The sequence below is a fragment of the Rutidosis leptorrhynchoides genome, chromosome 4, assembly GCF_046630445.1.
Source record: "Rutidosis leptorrhynchoides isolate AG116_Rl617_1_P2 chromosome 4, CSIRO_AGI_Rlap_v1, whole genome shotgun sequence".
Lineage (NCBI taxonomy): Eukaryota > Viridiplantae > Streptophyta > Magnoliopsida > Asterales > Asteraceae > Rutidosis > Rutidosis leptorrhynchoides.
Window position 1 is genome coordinate 26827496 of NC_092336.1, and position 26594 is coordinate 26854089.

The following is a 26594-nucleotide window of genomic DNA, read 5'->3' on the forward strand; positions in this document are numbered from 1 at the left end:
GGCACACACCCATTCAACCGCTTGCCACACTTTTTTGCCTCGACTTGTCATTTGGGTTGGACCGTTGCCACGAAAGATTTCATTCATACTAAGGTTTAACATGTGACCAAACCCCACTGTGAGAAGACTCGATTCCAAATCTCTAAAACTTGACTACAGAAAATTAGCGAGTGATTCACTGACTCAAGGTCATCATCATATAATGGGCAACGAACGCTATGTAAATCAATGCCCCTTTTATCTAGCTCAATTCTAACAGGTAACCTTTTTTGAATAGCTCTCCAAACAAATATTTCGAATTTTTTTTGGAACATAATTATTGCGCAAAGTTTCAGGAGCAAGAATTGAGCATCGATAATCGATAATAACATTATATTATATAACATATAACATATATAACATATAACATTATAATTATAAGAAATTATAAATTAAATAATTATATTAAGTCAGATAATGTTGATCGATTCATGAAACTTTAATTTTGAACCTAATTCTTAACCAAATTAATTAAAGATTGACCAAATTTATTATTTCCATAAAATAATTTTATTTAGTTGATTTAATAATCTAATCATGTGATTTGGACCTAGAATATATATATTAATTAATTAATCCGCATTCTAAGTCAATTGTCCCTTGAGTCATTTCTTAAAATAAAAGTCATTTTATTGTTATAAATAAATTATATATATATATATATATATATATATATATATATATATATATATATATATATATATATATATATATATATATATATATATACTGTCATCATGATCTCTTTGTGACATAAAATCAGCTCCCTATTGTTTGAATTCTTAGCTTCAAAGCCATGGCAAGTAAAGAAAAGTATTGTAAAGATTACTTGGTTGTTGATGCCAAACAAGCAAGTCTTTATGATATTGCATGTATTTTGATATGTTCAACTAATTCTCTAAACGATAAGTTCTTTTATGAAGAACGATGTGAAGGATCCAACAAATCAACGACAAAAGAAAACCTTTTGCGACGATGGCTCATATTTAACTCCGTTCTTGCACAAAAATTTCTTATTTGGGCAGACACACCAATGGCTAAAATAGGGTCTTTTATCGAATTATGGTTGAATCTTTTGGCTTGCAATGGAGGCTTTTTTGGACTCGTGATGAATTATGTAAGAGGTAAAAATTTAATCTTTTTATGTTTGTACGTGCTTTAGTGGCGGTAAAAGTGTCGCGAATCATGTTAATTATTGAATTATTGATTTATTGTGTTAATAAGTCGAGCAATGTGGTGATGGTATTTGACCTCAGTCGGGTGTGGATCCAATGTAGAGTAACTCGAGTTCACCAAAAAAAATTTAGTATATATGTATATGATAATTAAGTGCAACTTCTTTAACTACTCCGTATTATATTGTGTTTATAATTTTTTTTAACATTTTGCTATCAATGAAAAAAATCCGTCATTTGCTGCTAATTGCAGGGAAGATGGTGAGGCCGTCGTCTGAAAAATTTGTGTCAATTGTCGGAGAACTTGATTCGAGGTTGGAGTTGGATAAAAGTATTGCAAAAGGCGATGGACGGTATAATTCGTCGCTATCTATGATGGCTTCAAAATTATGTTATGAAAGTAAGGCGTTTGTTAAAGCTGCCGTAGAAGATCACTTGAAGGTAGCATAACTTAATCTCACTCTCTCTTTAATTTTGTTATTTGTTTCCGTTTATGTTGAATCAATTTAGTTCTAACTTGTTTAACAGAATTCTAAGTTTCTTGCACGTTACATGCATGAAATACGACCTTCGGATCAAATGATATATGGAGTTTAGTTAACAAGTAATTTGATTTAAATTTGAAATGATTGTATCCTACTATCCTCTATTATATACAACCACATACGAGTATTACGTATTAATTTTTTATCGCGATTGATAAAATTAACTATAATGCTTTTTATTTCAATGTTTGAATTCAAAATTTTAAGATGGCATACTCCATAGTTGTTCGTTTGTGAGATTAATCATTCTAAATTCAAATCCTGAATAAATAGATGGATGGATATCGTTAAGGGAATGGAATCATTAAATTCACATAAACTTTCTAATGATAACGTAATATGCATTTAATAAAATTCATGTCGTTAAATATATTTGTTTTACATCAGACTATTTTGTTTTTCTGGAATTATGATCATAAGTTTGAGTGAGAGAAACACCATCTTAAACTTAATTAAATGATTAAATTAGTATGACTTGCGTACTTGATTATGCTAATGAGTTGTTTCTTTGTTTAATTAAATATAAATAAAATAATCAAACTTATTAAACTGGTTCAAGTTTCTTCTTAGTTGACTTGAAATAGTCTCTCCGTTTCAATATACTCCCTAATTGTTTAAACTTTTAAACTATTTTTTCTAAACGGTAAGCTTAATTGTTTGTATTATATAATATTTGGTAAAAATTATATTAATGAAAACATGTTTAAAACCTAGTTAATTCATATAATTTTCATCAAATTTAGTATGTAAAACAAACGAAAATTATTTAAAGTTATGACATAAATACATATAAAAAGTCAGATGACACAATTATTTAGTGACTATAGGGTATAATCTAACAGATAATCAATATCTGACAAATAGTTATAACTAGAAAAAAAATGGCCCGCGTGATGTGGCGGAGCTTTTCGAGTTGTATATTAATTATTAACGTAGCGTAAAAAATGGGGACGGGACCGCTAATATCATATAATTAGGTTGAGTTGTTTATTCTATGTGTATGTATATGTATGAAAGATAGGGCGAAATATTTATCGTTTTTCAAAAAACATCCATTTCGTGTATAGTTAGTTCCGCTGTGATCGTAAAATTATTTCGAGTTGAATGGTGGTGTCGGAGAAATTTAACTCGCGGCGAGTTTATTATATGTGTATGTAGGGATGAGATCGGTACCGTACCGTACTGTACTGATATCGAAAATAAAGAAAATCAAGAATCGAATACCGTACCGAATACCGAAATCGGTACCGGTATCGGTACCGGTATTTTCGGTATTGTACCTTATGGTACCGAAAAATTGATTTTATATATAATTTTCACTATTCGTATTATATGCTATTCGGTATTTTTTATATATTTTTCACTACTCGGGACTTTAGTATTATCAAGTATATGTTAAAATGATAATACGATGTAGTTTTCACTATTCGGTATTGTACCTACTAGGTACAAATCAATAAATTTAGTACCCATATAAGCTATTACCTACAAATCAATAAATTCGGTACTAATACCGATTTTTTTCGAAAAAATACCGGTACCATACCGAAACCGAAAATGCCAAATTCAAGGAACCGAAACCGATACCAAATACCGATCGGTACTGTTTTCGGTAGATGACCTGAATTATTTATCGTTTTTCAAAAAGTATCCGTTTCGCGTATAATTAGTTCCGCCGTGTTCGTAAAATTATTTCGAGTTGAATGGTGGTGTCGGAAAAATTTAACTCGCGACGAGCAAGAAGATACGGGCCTTTAAAAATTTGGGTGGAGTTTGTTTAAGTTTTTTAATTTAAAAATTGATTTTATATTTTACCCCCCTATTTTAGAGGTTAAGTTGTATTATGGGCAAGAGTTTGGGGGTGATTTTGTTTTTTTTTTTTTGTTTTTTTTTTTTTGGTGTTGCTTTGAAAGGAGAGGAGGTCAAAACGACCAAACTCCCCACCTATTTTAGGGGTTAAGTTTTATTATGGGCAAGACTTGAGGGTGGTTTTTTTTTTTTCCTTTTTTGGTGTCATTTGGAAAGGGAGAGGAGGTCAAACGATCAAACTCCCCGTCACTTTTAGTATATGTATAAATAAATAAATGACCAAACTCCCAACCTATTTTAGGGGTTAAGTTTTATTATGAGCAAGAGTTGGGATGATTTTTTTTTGTTGTTGTTGTGTCGTTTGGAAAGGGGGAGGAGGTCCAAACGACTAAACTTACCACCTCTTTTAGTATATGTTTAGTATTAGTATATGTATAAATATAAATAAATATAAATAAATAAATATCTTTAACTAATTAATAGAGTTTTAAAGGTCAAATTCAACAATTTATTTTGAAACCAGGGACTAATTTAACAAATGATCAATATCCGAAAATTAGTAATACAGTAATATCTTTAGCTAATTAATTATGCTGATCGTTGTTTTCTTTGTAATCTTACAGATGGAGTTCATCGATTCTTACGAGTTTAGGAATGGTAAGAGATTGTGATTTAGTCTTTTTTCCGTATCGATTAAAAACTGTATTTGTAAGTCCGTTTAGTTGAACATTGTTCATCACTATTTCATTAACAAAGTTCCTCTTCATGCTCTAAAATTCTTTGACCGTTTATCGTTATTTTAAAAGTGATGCATGTGCTTATAATGCCGAATTTGAACATTTTCTCTACATCAAATAAACCTTGTTTTACAGATTACAAGAATACAATCAGAACACATGCAAGCATGTTTCAAGATCAAAAATCAAACCCCAACTTGATAGCAGTAGCATTTAGAGGAACCCTCCCATTCAACGCCAACGATTGGATGACAGACTTCGACATTTCATGGTACGAGCTTAAAGACATGAGCAACTCCCAAACCATCGGTCGGATCCATGGTGGGTTTATGAAAGCACTTGGCTTACAAAAGATCGATGGTTGGCCAAAAGAACTCGATCCAACCAAGGAACAGTCTTTTGCGTACTACATGATCAGACACAAGCTCAAAGAGATTTTAGAAAAGAACCTGAATGCAAAGTTTATAGTTACGGGCCACAGTTTAGGAGGGGCGTTGGCAATCTTATTTGCAGGTGTGCTCGGGTTACATGAAGAGACATGGTTGTTGAAGAGGTTAGAAGGGGTGTATACATTTGGGCAGCCAAGAGTAGGGGATGAGCGCTTTGGGCGATACATGATGAAGATAATCAAGGATCATGATGTGAAGTACTTTAGATATGTTTATGGGAATGATATGGTGCCTCGATTACCTTATGATGACCGGTCTCTGTTCTTCAAGCACTTTGGGCCAAGTCTATACTTCAATAGCTTCTATCACGGAAAGGTAAGACTATATCTGACAAACGGGTCATGTTGGGTCGGTTTGAGTAATGGTTTAAAAATGGCACATGGGTCAAACGGGTCAGAATTTTAAATAGGTCCAAATGGATCAGGTTGGGTATTAGGTCAAATGGCTCCAAACGGTTAATATACTTTTACATTTGATTTTTACATTTATGTTTTACATTTATACTCTTACATTTGACTTTTACATTTATGATTATCTTTGACGGATGAACCTTGTTATGATCTTTATGCTCGACCCATTTGACCAATTCACAAGACCCATTAAACCTATCCATATGTTCTTAAGACAAATCTTTGTATGTGAACGCAGGTCATGGAGGAAGAACCTAACAAGAACTACTTCTCGCTAGTATGGGTTGTACCCAAGTATATCAACGCGTTTTGGGAGCTAATTCGAAGTTTCATATTGCCGTATTGGAAGGGTAAAGAATACAAGGAGAAGAATTTCGAAAAGTTGTATAGGATATTTGGAATGATAGTTCCGGGAGTAGCAGCTCATAGTCCCAAAGATTACATGGATATCACTTCACTCGGGACTGATCTTTATACCAACCATGATGAAAATGATGAATGATGAACAAAGTGTGACGAAAGATGAATAAAAAAAAAAAAGTAGCAAGACATGCTAAAGTAGGAAATTTTAATATTTGAACAAACTAATTCATGATATTTTAGTCTTCATATTATTTCTGCCACTTCAGTGTGAACAGTAGATATGTGTAGTTTTTGAAGGAAGGTAAATGATGAGAAACTAACAAATGAAGCTTTATTTTAACTTTGGTGCTAACCCTACAATATGTATTATGTATGTGTGATTATAACAAGTATAAAAACGTGTGCCCTGCAAAGTTTTTACTAAATAATGGCTTGACAATTACATTACATTAATCAAAAAATGAACATGGAATTTTCACTTTAAGCTTCCTAAGTACCAAGTTGATTACAACAACAATACCCTGTCCATGAATGTGAGGTATGGGTAAGTACCAAGTTGTTTGTAAAACAAATTTTAGTACTTTATCCATTTCATCTCATAAAGCTTATAAATTACATTCAGAACAATCTAAATAACAAATCCATCAAAGACTAACTAGGTTAGAAGAATGCACCTAGAACTTGAACATTTCGTACTTACTGTTTGACAGATCATCGCAAAAAGTGATCGTGTTTTGTACTCCAGTAGATGAGAACTGTCACTGATACCAACTCCTGACATCCCAAGAACAACGTTACTCCAATTTTTTTTAAAAGTAGATAAGTATATGGAATTTTGGAAGAAAAAAATAATAAAATAAAAATAGAAAATATATTACTTGGTGTATGAGGCTGACACCAAACACAAACAGTTAATTTGTCAAAATGCAGGGCAGGTAAAGCAGCCACTCAATGAGCGTATGTGGCGAGTCTTTATAAGCGAGATGGCCTTGTGTGAAGACTTGGCAACTTGACGAGACTCGGTAGTAGATAATACTGATTCTCTCATTTCTTTAGCCCTTTTTTGAGATGATCGTAATTTATGCATAATTTTATCCATGGATGATGACCGTTTCTTTTCCAATTTCATCTGAACCATATTATAACTCAAATAAGAATCATCTAGAAACCATATGTATCCAACTCAACTTTAAATGTGATATTATTGGTGTCTTGCAGTAAGAAAAAAAAAAAAAGAATGCATGAAGAAAACATGAAAGGAACCTCTAGTTTCCTTATTGCTGCCTCTGCTTTTGCCTTTTGCAGATTCTCCCATGCAGTAATTTTAGCTTCCTCCCTCTTTACACTGGTGAAAGAGGACATGTTTGACATGTTAGCCAACCCGCCCATTTTGCCACAAGCATAGATATATGATAGAAGGAGTTTAAAGTGTGAAGAAACCAGGAAATGGAAGGTATAACATACCTTGAAAGGGTCTTTTTCATCTCTGAAACTTCCCAATCAGCATATCGAATGTCAGAATTTTCATTTTTCGAAATGTCTGACTCTGTACCCGGAGTTTGAGCTCTATTTTTGTTAAAAGATGGAGTTAAAGTGACCAGATCATCTACCTGTACGTCTCTGACTTGTACTTTAGAAGCGTGTATGTGTTGCAAATCAACAGATAGGATTGAAGTTGACAGAGAACTAAAGGTTGTTCTATTTGGAGATGAACAAGGACTACTCTCGTGGCTCATTTGAGTTGCCATATCCCTCCTTGATACATCACGAGAAATGTCGGTACCAGCATCCGTTAAACTGCCAGTTTTATCATCTGTATGGTGATGAAAAGCCAACTAAACACAATCAAGCATCTTCGAAATAACAATGCATAAGATAAAAAAAGATATCTGAGTAAAAATGAATAATGAGTGGCAAAGGCCAATGTAAAACAAACGTGTACAGTCAGGTTTGGCTCCATCGGAACAGGTATTTTTTTAATGTAAAACAAACATGTACGGTCAGGTTTAGCCCCATCAACACTTTTTTAGTAATGAAAATAAACAATCAAATTAAGTAAGAACTATAAAACAGTAAACTGTTAAAATACCAATCTAGTATGATATATATTAAAGTGATTTAGGCAATCCAGTATGATACATTTCAAATTCAGGCATTTAGCATGTTTTTTTATACATCTGATAACACCCTTTATAACTTTTAAGGTGGCCAACACCTTTGATCCGTTTCTTTTAGCTATGATCATAAGAATCTTACCTATTTGACCTGTGGGAGAAAACGTAAAAACCAAGACTAACCATTCAAGTAAATGGGTTAAAATTGCCAAAATACAGAGAGGGACCGTCTAAGCATTATTGATTTACATGTCTAAACATTTTAGTTTCTTAAATCCAGTAAAATAACAGAGAGCATATAAGACTAAATATGTAGATCATAAAAAAGTAGTAAATTGAGACGAGAAAAAGTACAAATTTACCATGATTAATCCGCGACATAGATTGAGTCAGCAACTCAGAACAACCGTGTAAGCTGACTGACCTCATAATACCATGATCCATTAATGTTGATAAGTTGTCATTACTTTCAAACCCATTCTGATATCGAATCGTTGAATTATTATCAACATTTACTGCAGTCAAAGATGGGGATTCAGTGACAACATTCCTCATATTCCCTCTTTGAAAACTAGGCATTGTAGGAGAATACATCGAGTAAAACGCAGACCCATGAGGCCCAAGCGGCCCACTCTTTGCTTTGGGTCGCCTTTGTGGCTCTTGAACCAAAGGCTTTGAAACACCGTCTCCTGCAACTGGACTAATTATCCATCTTTCGGCATCTTCCCATTTCGAGGGCAACGTCCTTCCATTATTATTGTTATTATAACCCATCAACGTAATACGGTTAGCATTCACACTCAAAGGCACACGTTCTGAACTCCAACCTTTCTGACCAACAACGCTCGCAGGCCGATAACTTGGCGTTCCCGGATTTGAAAACATACAGTTTTTCTGGGCTGAATCTGAGCTTTTCATGGCGGCTGCTAATCTCGGGGAAGAACTAGTCACATTCACATTCATCATCTGATTGTTCATATCCATTGATGCTGGTCTTCTCCGGTCAAACTTCCTTAGTAAAATTTCTGATTTTGACTTCCGATTTTGATATTCTAATCAAACAGTTACGATCACATTAGCTACCATATAAATAAAGTACTGTAATAAACATGGCACATTAACTAATGTCAAAATACAACTAGTTTTATTTTACCTTTTTTAGAGAAAGAGCTTCTTGCTGAAAATAAAGATTGATTCTCTCCATCAGTTTCTGCATCATGATACCCTTTTATAGCTGTATTTGATTTAAGTTAAGCCAAATAACTAACTTTTTTAGGTATTAAATTAAATTTCACTTTAATAATTACAGGTAAAAAATTAGGAATAGCACATTATACCTTCTGCTTTTTCCCCCTTTATGTAGGGTCCTCCATTTTTACAAATTATTGTTGAACTCTTGTTTGGATCTGGATCTGAACCCCTAGATGATAAACAACCACGGAAACCTCCTGACAAATTCTGTATATCAAATCATCACAATTTGAACTCTTAAGTTTCAAACCAACCGCCACATAATTTCAAATTATATCATACCCTAAACTCCAAAACTTAACATCAATTAAATCAACCTAACTCTTACATGCACATTAAAATTACATACATTATACATACACATTTCCACTAGAGCCTAAATTTTTTGACTGCAGCTTAGAGCCTAAATTTTTTAATGCCGCTACTGTTAACGATTAATTTGGTAAAATGTGGTACGAGTAGTTACCATAGACATATCAGAGACGAGAGATTCGCGATCGATTACGTCCGAAGAAGATGAACACCGATCAACGCTTGCAGAAGCTGAAGCAGAAGCAGAAGCTGAAGAAGAAAATAAACTGGAATTATCTTGGATTGAATTTGAATGCATAACGGTTTCAGGACTAAAGTCTCTAAAAGCTCCACCGCCGTAGCTTGACCGGAACCGGCGGTTATGTTGATCGAGAAATGCTAGCTCCGGCATTGCATGAGCTTGTAAATTAAATGTTATCTAGAATATGTATTAAATTAATTGCGATGCAGAGAATATTTTAATTTGTGTGTGTGAGATCACAGAGATTTTGTTAGTAGTTTTTTAGGGTTTAGTGTATCATTGGATTTGAACTGTGTTGTGGAGTAATATTAAATTAATTAATTTAATAATTAGAAATTGAAATAAATAAAAAAGAGTGATGGTGGAAGAGAAATGGTGACACGAGGAGGATCGGTAGGGAAAAAGACAAGAAAGACTACGGTTTATTTCGGGGTAATTCACAGCACGGTGACAGAAAAAAGGAATAATTATTTATGTCCCCATATGAATAATCTTGTTTGACCAAAACTTTGACCAGAAACCTTTTGATAATGACGTTTTTCTAATAATGGAGTATTATGTTTTTGCGTAATGAAATGCAACACTACTTGAAAAAATATACGAGTAACTCTCTACCATTACTTATATGTTTATGTTTATGTTTATTGAAAAGAAATATATAGGTAAAACTACATTATTAAAGTCATTGTAGTGTGTATCTACATTCTATGACCTCATTCCTCCAATCTCACGTTTTCATCATTATTAATTTAATTCATCAAACATACGGAGTAGTTGTTAAAGTTTCTTTAAGTTAGTACGCATGTGTGAGTCACATGCATCTTCTTAGGCTCTCGTTTACTATTTCTACATTTACTTAATTATCCTTTATTTTGCAAAAACTTTAGTGGACGTTAAAGGACATGCAACTATGGTATCGAGATTCTTATCTAATCATGAAATTATAGGCAGTGGCGGGAGTATAGTAGACATAGTGGGCACATGCCTCATCTGAATTTTTTGTAAAAATATATATTAAAAAATAAAATTTTAATTTTTGTTACCCATGTTAATAAAATTTTTATTAGATTTGGTCAACCGCCCTATTTATAGTTGAGTTTAAGTTCAACTTCTATTTATAGGTTCAAATTAACTAATGAAAAAAATAATGTTCTTTCGAATAAAAGCTTTAATACGCCTTAATGCTTACATTCCTTCGTGTTTCACTACTTTTTTATATAGATAAAGTGATTACATGCTACTTACGAAAGTATAAAATACACAACAACAGTCAACATTTCAACAAAGAAGTATAATAGCGTGTGAACTACTTTATATTTTATTAATAATGTAACGGGTTACCGATTTATATCATAGTCAAGTAACGGCAACTGAAATTGAATTGGCATTGTTTCGTGGTTATTTATAATTGAATAGCAACAAGTATTTTGATTGAAATGTGGTTATGATCAGGGTCGGTCTCAAGAATTTAGAGACCTAGAACGCGATGGGAAAAAGGGCCCTTAGGCTCTAAGGAATTTTATAAGTTCTTTTTAAAAGAAAAGCTCTCTGAGCATTGCTAGAGTGTTAGTGGACTTTGATTTCTTTTTTTTATGGGATTTTTAATTGTTATTTTTGAGCCTATTGTGTTTCGCTGCTGCTTCAATTATGTTTTCATAGTTCCATGTTTCTTAAATCTCTAATTGTGTCTATACATATAATAAAAATTTGGCTTTTAAAAATCATGAGCCCTGAGCGGTCGATCACCTTGTTCTCCCTCCGGGGTTCCCTTGATTATGATATGTGCAACTAAGGTTTTAAAAGTGTTTGCAAGTGATTTTGAATCTTTTGATGTAAGTATTGTGTTATGGGTAGCATGAGAAATGGGAGGTTTGAATTGTAAGGTAGATATTTGATGTTGTGTTAAATTACATTTCGTAATGGTTTCAGAGATAATTATTGACGAATGCATGTGTTTAGAACCGGGAAAAAGTCACTTTAAGGCTTTTTGAGTCATGTGTCAAATTGGGTCAAAAGCTGATTTTCTAGTACAATGCAAGTGCGTGCCGCGCACTATAACGTGAAACTGAAACATAACATTTTCAAAGGACTTTCAAAGTGCGCACCGCGAACTTATGCAGTAAAAAAAATCAGGTCAAGGGCACTTCGTAAAAACTTGAATGGGTGTAAAATAATATTATACAAAAAAGAGGAGGTTGAAAGTGTAAAATCAACAAGTTGAAAAAAAAAATAGAAAAAAAATAGTAAGTTGAAAGTGTAATATCAAAAAGTTATAAAAAAAAAAAAATAAGAGACAGAGAAAGAAGGGGGAGGTTCGAACCCGTACCCATCACTTTATAAAATGGTAACTAAACCAGTCAAGATATTGTTGCATTTATATCAATGTTGAACCTTTATTATTTAAATCTTCACTAAACAGTTTACCAAACAAACTCGCAAAACGACGAGAGTCACCGTAAAGTTACCTAAAGTTATGAATAGTGGTTTATGTTTTAGTACTAAGTATGATATAATATAATACTCCGTATAATATCAATTAACATTATAAATCAAAATGAGGTGGAATTTTTTCTTATGACACATCAATCTCTGTTTCAACTAGAGATGTATCGGGCAGCGTGTTGCGACGGCTAAGTTATGTGTGTTTTTTATTTTGGTTCTAATGAATGTACGTTGCATAAAATGTACTGCGTACATACAGGCAAAAATTTGACGAGGTGTGTGTTGCGGCATGCATCGCTTTGGTAGTTCGATTATGCAGAGAATTCACTAAACCATTTTATAGTCATTTCAGTAAGATAAGGGGACTCCTGGGGTAAACATGTACATTCAATATCATGATAATTATATTGTATGTTAAAAAATAATCTAGGGACCTAAACTTTATATTTAAATCACTTTCATGTTTATTGCTAAAAAACAAATGTTCGTTGGTAATGCTTGGAATCTCCACTTTAAATATAATTCGCCGTGTGTAGTTCATAATATTATTTCGAGTTCAACATAGATGACGGAGAAACGTAATTCAGAGCGAACTAAAGATAAATCCTGTTAAAAATTTTGGTGAGTTTTGTTAAATAGTTTTAATATTAAATTAAAAGCTTATGGTGTATACCCTTTGAAATTATCCTTTAGACCCTCAATTAAATAAAAAGTTATGTTTCAAACCTCCAGTGGTTACTATTTATACCCCTTAAGTAAGTAGCAATTTACATTTTAGATACTTGAATTTTGTTGTCGTTTGATTTACTCGAACGACCAAAATCTTAGTGTGTAAAAGTATATAAGGTAAATGACATCCTAACCATAATAAGGGACTGTTGGTTAGTAGTGGAAACGAGTTAGGTTACCCACGTGTACTGCAGGCGAGATACTTATCGTTTTATAAAAATATATGTTTAGTGTTGAAATATGTAACCGTATCGTGCTTAACAAAATAAATAATAAACCTTATTAGACCTACCAAATCTGCATAATTTAACCAATCAAACTCACAAATTTCAGTTGTTTAAAATGTTTGCACAAAAGAATACCTCGGATCCAACCACATTTTTCTCCAAAGTGATCAAGCATAATATATATCAGTATCAGGTTCGGTCCATGCCAGAAAACAATAAAGGATTATTTAAGGGTCATTTGGGTTTAACTCTCCGGCCCGGTGTACCCAAAATATCCCACTTGGATCAATAAGATCCCATTGAGATCATGATCCGTGTTCTTGATTTTATTGTTCTCGCGATTTGTTTCATTCTAGCTTCACACCACAACATTGAGGAGCTTATGTAGAGGTTTCTTGATTTCGATTTACTTTCCAACAATTCTTGAGAACAATAAGGAGGCATTTTTTATCAATTATATTCATGCACAACACGTGGCATGAATGATTTTAAGCACGTGTCTTCAATCAATAAGAAAAATAATACACTGAGCAAGGATCGTCACAGCCGTCATCTTGTTAGGTGAATAGTTCAATTGATGTAAAAGAAGTTAGTGTTTGTTGTAATAAAAGCATCTTCATCTTCTATGTAACAAACTATCTAATTATACGATTAACTCCTTAGCCATTCCTAATTTCAAGCTATCATATTAGTTGTTCAGTTTGATTTCGATCGTACGTTTATTGAAGTATATACGCCTTTTCATACAAACTCAAAATTCGAATTTTCAACTTGGCCTCAAAGTCAGACCGATCCCACTTGGATCAACTGCAATCCCATTAGGATCATGATCTACGTTCACATCCACGCAAAATATCCCACTTGAATCAATAAGATCCCATTGGGATCATGATCTATGTTCTTGATTTTATTGTTCTCATGATTTGTTTCGTTCTAGCTTCACATCACAACATTGAGGAGCTTATGCAGAGTTTTCTTGATTTTGATTTACTTTCCAACCATTCTTGAGGTCAATAATAAGGAGGCATTTTTTTATCAATTACATTCGTGCACAACACGTGGCATGAATGATTTTAAGCATGTGTCTTCAATCAATAACAAAAATAACAAACTGAGCGAGGATTGTCACAACCGTCATCTAGTTAGGTGAATAGTTCAATCGATGTAATAGAAATTAATTTTTGTTGTAATAAAATTATCTTCCTCTTCTATGTAACAAACTATCCAATTATACGATTAACTCCTTAGCAATTTTTAATTCCAAGCTATCATGTTAGTTGTTCAGTTTGATTCCGATTGTACATCTATTGAAATATATAGGTCTTTTTATACAGAGTATATGTTATCTGCTTATAGTTGTTAAAATCATAATGTTATTTAGTCGATGGATGTCATATGCGTATTCAGAGCGACATATATGGTTTGCAAGTAAGAATATACATATGTGTATTTTTTTTATTTTTTTTTTACATCTTTTGGAATATACAGTCCTCTTCAAACAAAGTATTATTTGTTTTATATTCCATCCGTCTCAAAATAATTGTCTACCTTAGCATATTGGTTTGTTTCAAAAATATTATCCGTTACATTAAATAAGAATAAAATAACTATTTAGTTTCCAATCAAACTCTTTTTATAATTGAAAATATAACATTTAATATCAAAACAAATGTAATGACCCGAAAAATTTCGACTAATTTAAACCAATTCTCTACAGTGATTTAATATTATGTAAACCGGTATATATATATATATTATAAGATGTACAAGTAAAACACTATTTGCTACAGTAAAAAACGACTTTGCTACGGTAGCTACAGTGAAAACGACTTTGCTACAGTGATTTGCTACAGTGAAAACACCTTTGCTACAGTAAACACTGTTTGCTACAGTAAACACTATTTGATGTCGATGAACTAGCAAACAAAAACGGATAAGGCGGCCATGCGATCGCATAGCAAAAACACTGAAAACTCATGCGATCGCATGAGCTACAGTAAATGGAAAAGTAATATAAATATGCCAGTTTGCTCGACGAGTTACATACTTAATTTCTTTTCTACTTCTGTAAACTATAATTATAATTATAATTTATAATTTATAATTTAAGTTTAATAATAATAAAGTATATTCGAGGGTGTTTTAATTCGGGTTTCAAACCGCTTTAAGCTAAGGAAATATTGAGTATTGTTCAGGGTATTGTTCTTGAATCCAAGGCCAACCATACAGTCGTCTACCATCATTAGGTCTGCGCAATTTGCCTACAATATTGAGTCTCAATATTGAACCGTGAGTTTATAGTCTCCCTTTTTAAAACTTTAAATATTTTTGGGCTGAGAATACATGCAATTTATTTTAAACGCAATAAGACACAAGTACAAACTAAATTCTACACTGAGTTAAACCGAAAATCCCTTAGTTTTGGTAACTAGTAGCTGCCAGTACATAGGATATAGACTGGTGGGCGCGAATAGTTGTATATGGATCCATAGGGCTTGACATCCCCGTCTGAGCTAGAGCGCTAGCCTTTTAACGGACGTATGTTATTTGAGTTTAAGACACGTTGGTTTGCGTGTATTAAAACGAATGGGGTAATTATCACTATAGCGTTAAGTTTAGTTACCAGGGTGCTCTGTTATGTAGAATCTATTGATAAACTTTTGATGAAATCCTGTGGTCTATCTTTATATATATTTATACTCGAGCAATTAAACCTATAACTCACCAACATTCGTGGTGACCTTTTTAGCATGTTTTATTCTCAGGTCCTTAGACTGCTTCCGCTGTGATGTGCTTGTTGCCTGCATGGAGTCTCTCATGCTTTGTATAAAGTTTATTGCATTCTAAATAAAACTGCGTTGTGTAATAAATAATTGGACTGTGATGTCAACCTGTAAATTAAAGACTTATGTATTTTGGAGTTTTGCTTATACCTAAGCACTCGCCCACATGTTTATAAATTTCTATGTTTAGAAAGTCACTTATTTTAATGAATGCAATATTTTATCAAAACGTATCATATAGAGGTCAAAACCTCACTGTGGAATCAATGATTAACGTGTCGCGTCAATAGCGATTTTTACGGGTTGTTACAGTTGGTATCCGAGCTTGAGGTTATAGGGAACCAGAATTTGCATTAATGTGTTTAACTGGTAATTGTTAGGATACATTAGTGAGTCTTGACTATGACCATATCTGTTTTTACCGATTTTTGCTTATCATCTTGTCAAAAACATTATATGTGATATATTTATATACTAACGTAATTGTTGTTTCAATTATGTGATAGATGACTTCTTCTAATCCAATCATTTTGTACAACTCGAAATCAGACACTGAATCTATTCTATCCACAACTGAAAAGGGCGTTCCAATACCTATTAAAGAAGAAATTGTGTTAGCTGGGGAATCTCAACTTCAGGTTAACCCAAAGGAGGTCCCAGCTCCACCCAGCTCTAGTTTTCCGGAGCCACAGTATCGTTGGCATGGACCCATGATTCCTGGAATAAACGAGGATCGTCCATTTCTAAACGAACATAGGCATTGGGCCAGATACACCGCCGACGGGCGGGTTGTGAATATTACGCCTGGCAGATTTCGGTTCATGACCACCGGTACATATTCTCGTACACATGATGCAGACAGTTTGTCATCATATTCTCCTACACATGACTCAGATAGTTCGTCATTAGACGAAATCAGTGAGGAGGAGGATTTCGCTAATGAAATAAAAGAAGTCACTAAAGAGAAATTCCAACTTGCTATAGATAACAAAAACAACCACAATAATAAAAAGTCCTTAATTATTAAAAAGGAACAGGACCATTCGGTTCGTCACCACCCTTACCATAGTAAATCCACTGAGGCACCGGGCACCTCAAAACCCCAACCAAAAATAAAATACACTGCTAGAATGTCTGTCGGACCATGTGCACACAAACAATTGGCAGAGAGAACCAAATGGGAAGAAGTTTCTGATAATTCTGAATAAACGACCTCGCAACCATAAATTTTCCATGTGCTATTCTATTGCTTATGTATGCTACTCTATCTTATTATGTAGAATAAGCATATGTAAAATATCGGTATTGTATGGTATTGTATTATTTTGGTTTATTAATAATAAATGCATGGAATGATTATTTGTATTATTACTACTTCTTATTATTATTATTACATAATAACGTAGTAACTCGCTATAATTTTTCATAGTGGAATATTATTAGGATTTTAGTAGTTAATTCCTTGTACTAGCTATTATGTATGAACTTAACGGGTAGGTAATACCCTAGAAATAATTATAAAATGCTAATAAGAAGAAAAGGCTTTTATAATAATTGGTTCATATTATTAATATGCTACGATTAACTATTGACAACTCATTTTACCTATAATATTCTATATGATTAAATTATATCTGTTGTGTTTATTGAAGAAACATGTCTCAAATGTCGGATGCTGAGTTTGAGGAACTAATCGAGAAACGTGTGAATGAAAGAATTGCTGCAGCTGAGGCAGCAAAAGCAACAGCCGAAGCAGCAGCCAAAGCAGCAGACGTAAACACAAACTCACAAAACGGATGCTCATACAAAACTTTTCAAGGATGCAAACCACAGACGTTTAGTGGAACCGAGGGACCAGTCGGTCTAACCCGATGGTTTGAAAAGATGGAGTCCGTTTTCAAAATCAGTAATTGTGCGGACGGAGATAAGTCAAAGTATGCTTCGTGTACGTTGCAAGACGGTGCACTTACTTGGTGGAAAAATTATGCTAAAGCAGAAGGAGTAGATACGGCATATGATATCTCTTGGGAAGAACTGAAAAAGATGCTAATCGAGGAGTACTGTCCTCGAAACGAGATCAGAAAAATGGAATATGAGTTACGTAATCTGAAGGTTTTCGGCGTGAATCTCAATAACTATGAAAAGCGTTTCATGGAACTAGCCTTGTTGTGTCCCGAATTGGTGCCAAACGAGAAACGAAAGATAGAAATGTATATTGACGGTTTATCGATCAATATCAAAGGAAATGTTACATCGTCCAAACCGAATACGATGTAGGAAGCCATGACAATGGCACACCAACTCATGGACCAGATCACAGAGAGTTCGATTAAGGCACCAATTACCGAAGTTAAGACAACTGAAGGAAAGAGGAAATGGGAAGACTATAAGGGCAAAAGTACTCACCTGAAGAAACAAGAAACTTTTAAAGGTAAACAAGATGGGGCAACTGCAAGTCCAAACTATAAGGGACCTCATCCTTTCTGCAAAAGATGTTACACACATCATGCAGGTTATTGCCAAGTGGTCTGTGATAAGTGCAACAAGAAAGGACATGTAGCAAAAGATTGTTATGCCACCGTTTTTGAAGTAAAGACAAAACCGACCGATGTCAAGAAATGTTTTGAATGCGGGAAGTCTGGTCACTTTATAAATCAATGCCCTGATAAGGAGAAGAACAAAGAACCCGCACGTGGGAGGGCATTTAATGTTAGTACCAGTGAAGCACGTGAGGATCCTAATCTTGTCACGGGTACGTTTACCGTTAATAATCAACTAGCTTCTATTATGTTTGATACGGGTGTTGATAGAAGTTATATGTGTAAAGACTTTAGTTCTAAACTAAAATGTGCATCATTGCCTCTAGACGATAAGTATACTATTGAATTAGCTAATGGTAAACTGATAAAAGCCGATAAAATTTGCCATGGTTGCGAAATAAATCTCGCTGGTGAAACCTTCAAAATCAATTTGATACCCGTAGAATTAGGAAGTTTTGACGTAATCGTTGGCATGGACTGGATGTCCAAAACAAGAGCGGAAGTTGTTTGCACTGAGAAAGCAATCCGCATCTCTCGTAAGGATGAAACGTCATTATTGATTTATGGGGAGAAGAGCAACTCAAAGCTGAACTTTATCAGCTGTATGAAGGCCCATAAACTTATAAGAAAAGGTTGTTATACTATTCTGGCACACGTAAAGAAGCTCGATACTAAAGAAAGAAGCATTGATGACATGCCGGTTGTAAGAGAATATCCCGGAGTATTTCCAGAAGAATTACTTGGGCTACCTCCACACAGATGTGTAGAATTCCAGATTGATCTCGTACCAGGAGCCGCACCTGTAGCCCAATCCCCATATAGACTTGCTGATAATGCTAAAAACGAACATATATTTCATAGCATTATTCCTCAAGAAAGACAAGCTTTTAGTTGCAATTGTTCTATTTAAAAGTGATATTCGTTTAAATAATAAAAGGTGAAGACAAAAGACAGATTCGACGAATTGAAGACGCAAACGACCAAAAAAGCTCAAAAGTACAAAATACAATCAAAGAGGTTCCAATTATTGATAAGAAACGTCTTGAAATTACAAGAGTACAAGATTCAAAATGCAAAGTACAAGATATTAAATTGTACGCAAGGACGTTCGAAAATCCGGAACCGGGACATGAGTCAACTCTCAACGCTCGACGCAACGGACTAAAAATTACAAGTCAACTATGCACATAAATATAATATAATATTTAAATAATTCTTATAATTATTTATATATTATATAAATAATAAAAAAAACCGTCGGCAAGAAAGACTCCAAAGTTTGTGAGCTGTAATTTCAAACTCCGCGACTCGCGGAGTTTGAAGGCAAAAAATGCCGCGAGTCGCGGAGTATACCTAAACTCAATTCCCTATAAAGCCAACCGAATTCTGATCATTTTTACACACTCATATATCCATCTCTCAATCTATATCGTAATATATATATTTATAATTTATATTTTAATTTTAATTTTAATTATAATTCTAATAATAAAGGTATGTTAGCGAATGTTGTAAGGGTGTAAGTCGAAATTCTGTCCGTGTAACGCTACGCTATTTTTAATCATTGTAAGTTATGTTCAACCTTTTTAATTTAATGTCTCGTAGCTAAGTTATTAATATGCTTATTTAATCCGAAGTAATCATGATGTTGGGCTAATTACTAAAATTGGGTAATTGGGCTTTGTACCATAATTGGAGTTTGGACAAAAGAACGACACTTGTAGAAATTAGACTATGGTCTATTAATGGGCTTTATATTTGTTTAACTAAATGATAGTTTGTTAATGTTAATATAAAGATTTACAATTGGGCGTCCCTATAAATTACCATATACACTCGATCGGACACGATGGGCGGGGTATTTATATGTACGAATAATCGTTCATTTAACCGAACACGGGAATGGATTGATAGCCACTAGAATAATTAAAACAGGGGTGAAATTATGTACAAGGACATTTGGTATAATTGATAACAAAATATTAAAACCTTGGGTTACACTCAGTCGACATCCTGGTGTAATTATTAAACAAAGTATTAAAATCTTGTTACAGTTTAAGTCCCCAATTAGTTAGAATATTTAACTTCGGGTATAAGGATAATTTGACGAGGATACTCGCACTTTATATTTATGACTGATGGACTGTTATGGACAAAAACCAGACGGACATATTAAATAATCCAGGACAAAGGACAATTAACCCATGGGCATAAAACTAAAATCAACACGTCAACCATCATGATTACGGAAGTTTAAATAAGCATAATTCTTTTATTTCATATTTAATTTCCTTTATTTTATATTTAATTGCACTTCTAATTATCGCATTTTTATTGTTATTGTATTTAATTACACTTTTAATTATCGTACTTTTTAATTATCGCAAGTTTATTTTATCGCACTTTTATTATTCGCAATTTCATTATCATTATTTACTTTACGCTTTAAATTAAGTCTTGTATTTATTTATTATTTTACATTTGGTTTTAACTGCGACTAAAGTTTTAAAATCGACAAACCGGTCATTAAACGGTAAAAACCCCCCTTTATAATAATAATATTACTTATATATATATTTGTATTTTTATAAAAGTAAACTAATATAGCGTTAAGCTTTGTTTAAAAACATTCCCTGTGGAACGAACCGGACTTACTAAAAACTACACTACTGTACGATTAGGTACACTGCCTATAAGTGTTGTAGCAAGGTTTAAGTATATCCATTCTCTAAATAAATAAATATCTTGTGTAAAATTGTGTCGTATTTAATAGTATTTTCTTGTAAAAATTAATAGCTATTTTATATACACCTCGCGAAACATCAAGTTATTTTTGGCGCCGCTGCCTGGGAATCGCTTAAAAGCCGGAAGCGCAACGCTAATATAAAAAAAAAAAAGATTTTTAGTTTACTTTTATTAAAATTCGTTTTTATAAAAATACGTTTTTAATTATTCAAAAATATAAAAAAAACAAAAATATAAGTATTTTTAAGATTTTGTTAAATATTTAAGTTTTGTAAAGTTTCTTTATTTTTAAATAAGTTTTATTTAAGTATTTTGTTTTTTTTAAAAAAAACCGAAAAAAAAAATTTAATATATATAAATCTATTTTTAAGATATTTTTAAAATTATAAAGTAGTTCTATTTTTATTCAAGTTTTTAAAATATAAGTTTTTTATTATATAAATATTTTGATATAAACAGAAAATATAAAAACAGAAAATATAAAATAAAAAAAAAACGTCGAATTAAAAACTGTACCTGAGTTAAATTCTGGAACCCCGCGACTCGCTGAGTTTTCTGCTTCGGGCACCGCAACTCGCGGAGCTACTCTGACACCGACAGAACCCTAATTCAGCATTAATTACGGGTAATTATTAATTATTATTATTATTAACCCTAAATAATAATTATTATTATAATTAGTTTTATTGTAATTAGTTTTACTTTTTATTTAATTTGTTTTATTTAGTTAAATTAGTTTAATTAAATTGTAAAATTAATAGTTTTAATAAATAAATAATATAAAAATAATATTTTTATAAAAATTGTACTTTTTACAACTTTTTGTATATTTTTATATTTTGTCCCTTTTTAATCGTTTTAGCGTAATATTTGTATTTTTCGCTCATATTTAGTTTTAAACTTAGTTTTTGCCATAGTTATTTTTACTTCTAGATTTTTAGGCTTTGCCGTAAAATCCCTTAAGTGCTTTTTCTTTAGACTAAGATTTAGGTGCTTTAGAATTTTGCGACGCCTTTTTAAGTTTTAGTTTCTTTTTAAGTTATTTCCATTTGGGATATAGTTTTTCCTGTAAGCTTTAATATTTTTAGACGACTTTTACCTATGTATCAATTATCATTCCAATTAGTAATCTCAATTTGCGATTATAATTTTAAGTTAGTTGTAGTAATAAGGTTAGGTTAGTCAAGTATTTGTAAGTTTTATAAGTTTCTTTTATTTCTCCGTCACCTTTTATTTTTCAACTATTTTTCTTTTTCGACCTTTTTCGACGAACTCTTTTTCTTTCTTATTTCTCGCTATTCTAGTTTTAGGACATAGATTTTAATTGTACTTCTTATCTAAATTTCTTAAAATTACGAAAATTTATTTTAAGTGGTTAAATTAATAGACATCAAAATTTTCTGGTTCGTAGTAATAGTTGGATTTGTACGTGGACCGGGTTATTGGAGCCAAACAGTCCTCAATTATATTGAGACCAAACGAATCCTGCCCCTCTGCTGCATCTTTTGGCTATTCGAAACGTGGGCAAAATCAGAAAAGTCTATTGATTGGATAACTTATTATAATTTTTCTTTCCTTTTAAAAACTAATAGGATATTCAGTGAATGCACCGAGCAAGACGTTCACCACCTTTTGTACGTTCACCACCTGTAACTAGATCAAGACATTTAGCAAATATAACCGCCATTGATTTTTCTTTAGAATCGTCATCCAGTCGACCAAGTACTCCAGTTCAAATTTCCGATAATCCATTTTTTGAACCCGACCTCACAATTGAGAATTCGGAGAATATTCAGGAATGATTCATAGATCCTGAACCACTAAACTTTCCTTCGGAACCACCAATCATTCAAACAGAGATTGTTGAGGAACGAACCATTAAATCAGAATCCTCTAGTGATTCCGATTCAACAAATTCAATTATGGAGAATCTGGAACCTTTAAGTATGGAAGACCGAATGAGAGCTAAACGCACTGGCCAAGGTCACGCAATTACTCATCCAGACATTAATGCGCCAGATTATGAAATCAAAGGACAAATTCTACACATGGTGACTAATCAATGCCAATTTAGTGGTGCGCCGAAGGAAGATCCAAATGAACATCTACGTACCTTTAATAGGATCTGCACACTATTTAAAATAAGAGAAGTGGAGGATGAACAGATATATCTCATGTTATTTCTCTGGACTTTAAAGGGAGAAGCCAAAGATTGGTTGGAATCGTTACCTGAAGGGGCGATTGATACATGGGATGTTTTAGTTGAAAAATTTCTTAAACAATTCTTTCCGGCATCTAAAGCCGTAAGACTTCAAGCAGAAATTGTTACGTTCACACAGAAGCCGAATGAAACTCTATATGAGGCATGGACTAGATTTGGAAATTTGTTAAGAGGATGTCTGCAACATGGTTTAGACACCTGTCAAATAGTACAAATATTCTACCAAAGATGCGACATCACTACAAGGAAAGACATAGATATAGTAGCTGGTGGTTCTATTATGAAGAAAACCGAAACTGATGCTTACAAAATTATTGATAACACTGCTTCCCACTCACATGAGTGGCACCAAGAAAAAGATATCGTTAGATCATCTAAAGCAGCTAGAGCCGATTCTAGCCATGACTTAGATTCCATTTTCGCAAAGATAGATGCTGTCGAGAGACGAATGGAAAAGATGACTAAAGATATTCACTCAATACGAATTGGTTGTGAGCAGTGTGAAGGACCACATTTGACAAAAGATTGTCTCAGTATTGAATTAACAATGGAACAAAGAGAGAATATTTCATACATAAACCAAAGGCCAGGAAATAATTATCAGAATAATTATCAACCGCCAAGACCAATTTACAATCAAAACCAGAATTATAACAGAAATATTCCATACAACAACCAACAAGGTCCTAGCAATCAATAAGTATCCAATAACACTTACAATCAGCAAAGACCTAATTTTCAAAACAAACACCACAACAAACCGATGATAAAAAGCCGAATTTAGAAGATATGATGACGAAGCTAGTTGAAACTCAAACGCAGTTTTTCACATCTCAAAAACAAACTAATGAACAAAATGCTCAAGCATTTAGAAATCAACAAGCTTCTATTCAAAATCTGGAACAAGAAGTAAGTAACCTAGCAAGGTTAATAGGTGAAAGAAAACCGGAAAGTCTACCTAGTGATACAAATGCTAACCCCCGGAATGAAACAGCTAAAGCTATTACCACAAGAAGTGGTACAACACTTAAACCACCGGAAATACCTGTAACTTCTGATGAAGCTATTCCTACTCCACAAGAACCACAACCTGATCAAGATAAGGAAAAAGAACCGGTAGTTGAAAAGGTTAATGAAGAGAACACAGCTAAGGATAAACCTTATGTTAAACCATACCAACCACCACTTCCTTACCCGAGTAAAATGAAGAAAGAGAAACTTGAAGCCGAGCAATCCAAATTCTTGGATATGTTTAAATAGATAAATGTAAATCTTCCTTTCATTGATGTAATTTCAGGAATGCCTAGATATGCTAAATTCTTGAAAGATCTAATCTCAAATAGAAAGAAAATGGAAGAACTCTCGGCTGTTACTATGAATGCTAATTGTTCAGCAGTGCTGTTGAATAAGATACCAGAAAAACTATCTGATCCAGGAAGTTTCACAATTCCATGTTTTCTGGGTAGTCTTAGTTCAATAGAAGCATTGGCAGACTTAGGTGCTAGTATAAATCTAATGCCGTATTCACTATACGCTAAACTAGACCTTGGAGAATTGAAACCAACCAGAATAAGCATACAACTAGCCGATAGATCAATAAAATATCCTAGAGGGATAATGGAGAACATGCTAGTTAAAGTTGGTACTTTAGTATTTCCAGTAGATTTTGTTGTTTTGAACATGGAAGAAGATTCTCAAGTTCCTCTCATATTAGGAAGACCATTCTTAAACACGGCTAAAGCAATGATAGACGTGTTCGGTAAGAAACTGACCCTAAGTATAGAGGACGAGAGTGTTACCTTTTCAATTGATAGAGCAATGCAACAACCACAATCTGCAGATGATACATGTTATTATATTCAAACTATAGATGCACATGCAGAATTATTAGAAGAATTTCCAGAATTACAAGGAACAGGAGAATGTTCTTTAGGAGAAGGTAATGAACCAATTGATGAAGCTGAAATGTTAGCTACATTTATAGCTAATGGATATGAACCAACAACAGAAGAAATCCAAATGCTAAAAGAAGAAGACAGATATCGATACAAATCATCGATAGAAGAACCTCCGAAATTAGAGTTAAAGCCACTTCCAAACCATTTGGAATACGCTTATTTACATGATGAATCTGAATTACCTGTAATAATATCGTCTTCTCTTACTGAAAATGAGAAATCACAACTCATTTCTGTGTTGAAAGCTCATAAACCAGCCATTGCATGGAAGATTCATGATATTAAAGGAATAAGTCCTTCGTATTGCACACATAAAATCCTTATGGAAGAAGGTCATAAAACGTATGTGCAACGCCAACGAAGACTAAATCCTAATATGCAAGATGTAGTTAAGAAAGAGATTATTAAACTACTAGATGCAGGTTTAATTTATCCAATTTCTGATAGTCCATGGGTAAGCCCAGTTCAATGCGTGCCTAAGAAGGGTGGCATGACTGTCATTACAAATGAGAAAAATGAGCTTATTCCTACTAGGACTGTAACAGGATGGCATGTGTATATTGATTATAGAAAATTAAATGACGCCACCAGAAAAGATCACTTTCCCTTACCTTTCATTGATCAAATGTTGGAAAGATTAGCCGGAAATAGTTACTATTGTTTTCTAGATGGATTTTCCAGATATTTTCAAATTCCAATAGCACCCGAGGACCAAGAGAAAACCACATTCACGTGCCCTTATGGTACTTTTGCTTACAAACGCATGCCATTTGGACTTTGCAACGCCCCTGCAACCTTTCAAAGGTGTATGATGGCGATTTTTCACGACATGATAGAAGAATGCATGGAAGTTTTCATGGATGAATTTTCAGTCTTCGGTGATACATTTGAATCATGTCTAGTTAATCTTGAACGAATGCTTATTAGATGCGAACAATCAAATCTAGTACTTAATTGGGAGAAATGTCATTTCATGGTTAAAGAAGGCATCGTTCTTGGACATAAAATTTCAAAAGAAGGAATTGAAGTGGATAGAGCTAAAGTAGATGTAATTGCTAAACTTCCACATCCCACCAATGTTAGAGGAGTTAGGAGTTTTCTAGGGCATGCCGGTTTTTACCGACGTTTCATAAAAGATTTTTCTAAAATTGCCACTCCTATGAATAAACTCCTAGAAAAGGATGCTCCATTCATCTTTTCAGATGAGTGTATCAAATCTTTTAATATTCTTAAAGAGAAACTCACTAATGCACCGATCATGATAACACCAAATTGGAATCTACCATTTGAACTAATGTGCGATGCAAGTGATTTTGCAATGGGAGCCGTTTTAGGACAAAGGATTGAAAAACGATTTCAACCTATATATTATGCTAGTAAGACGTTACAAGGAGCACAAACGAACTATACAACTACTGAAAAAGAACTCCTTGCTATTGTCTTTGCTTTTGAAAAATTTCGTTCATATCTCGTTCTAGCAAAAACGGTGGTCTATACCGACCAT

At 33.3% G+C, this 26594-nt stretch overlaps 2 protein-coding genes across 2 annotated transcripts; one reads left to right on the forward strand and one right to left on the reverse strand.

Moving 5' to 3' along the window:
• Positions 1–835: 835 nt before the first annotated feature.
• Positions 836–5675, forward strand: LOC139904402 (triacylglycerol lipase OBL1-like). The gene is made up of 5 exons (XM_071886341.1): positions 836–1163; positions 1468–1655; positions 4192–4225; positions 4441–5069; positions 5403–5675. The coding sequence occupies exons 1-5, from the start codon at positions 836–838 to the stop codon at positions 5664–5666; spliced, it is 1443 nt and encodes a 480-aa protein (XP_071742442.1). The 3' UTR covers positions 5667–5675.
• A 433-nt stretch (positions 5676–6108) lies between these two features.
• On the reverse strand, positions 6109–9595 carry LOC139840513 (uncharacterized). The gene is made up of 8 exons (XM_071830777.1): positions 9359–9595; positions 8979–9099; positions 8795–8875; positions 8004–8693; positions 6992–7340; positions 6791–6872; positions 6406–6656; positions 6109–6301 (listed from the first exon to the last, which is right to left on the reverse strand). Exons 1-7 carry the CDS (start codon positions 9593–9595, stop codon positions 6447–6449), a joined length of 1770 nt encoding a protein of 589 aa, XP_071686878.1. The 3' UTR covers positions 6109–6301; positions 6406–6446.
• Between the last annotated feature and the right edge of the window lie 16999 nt (positions 9596–26594).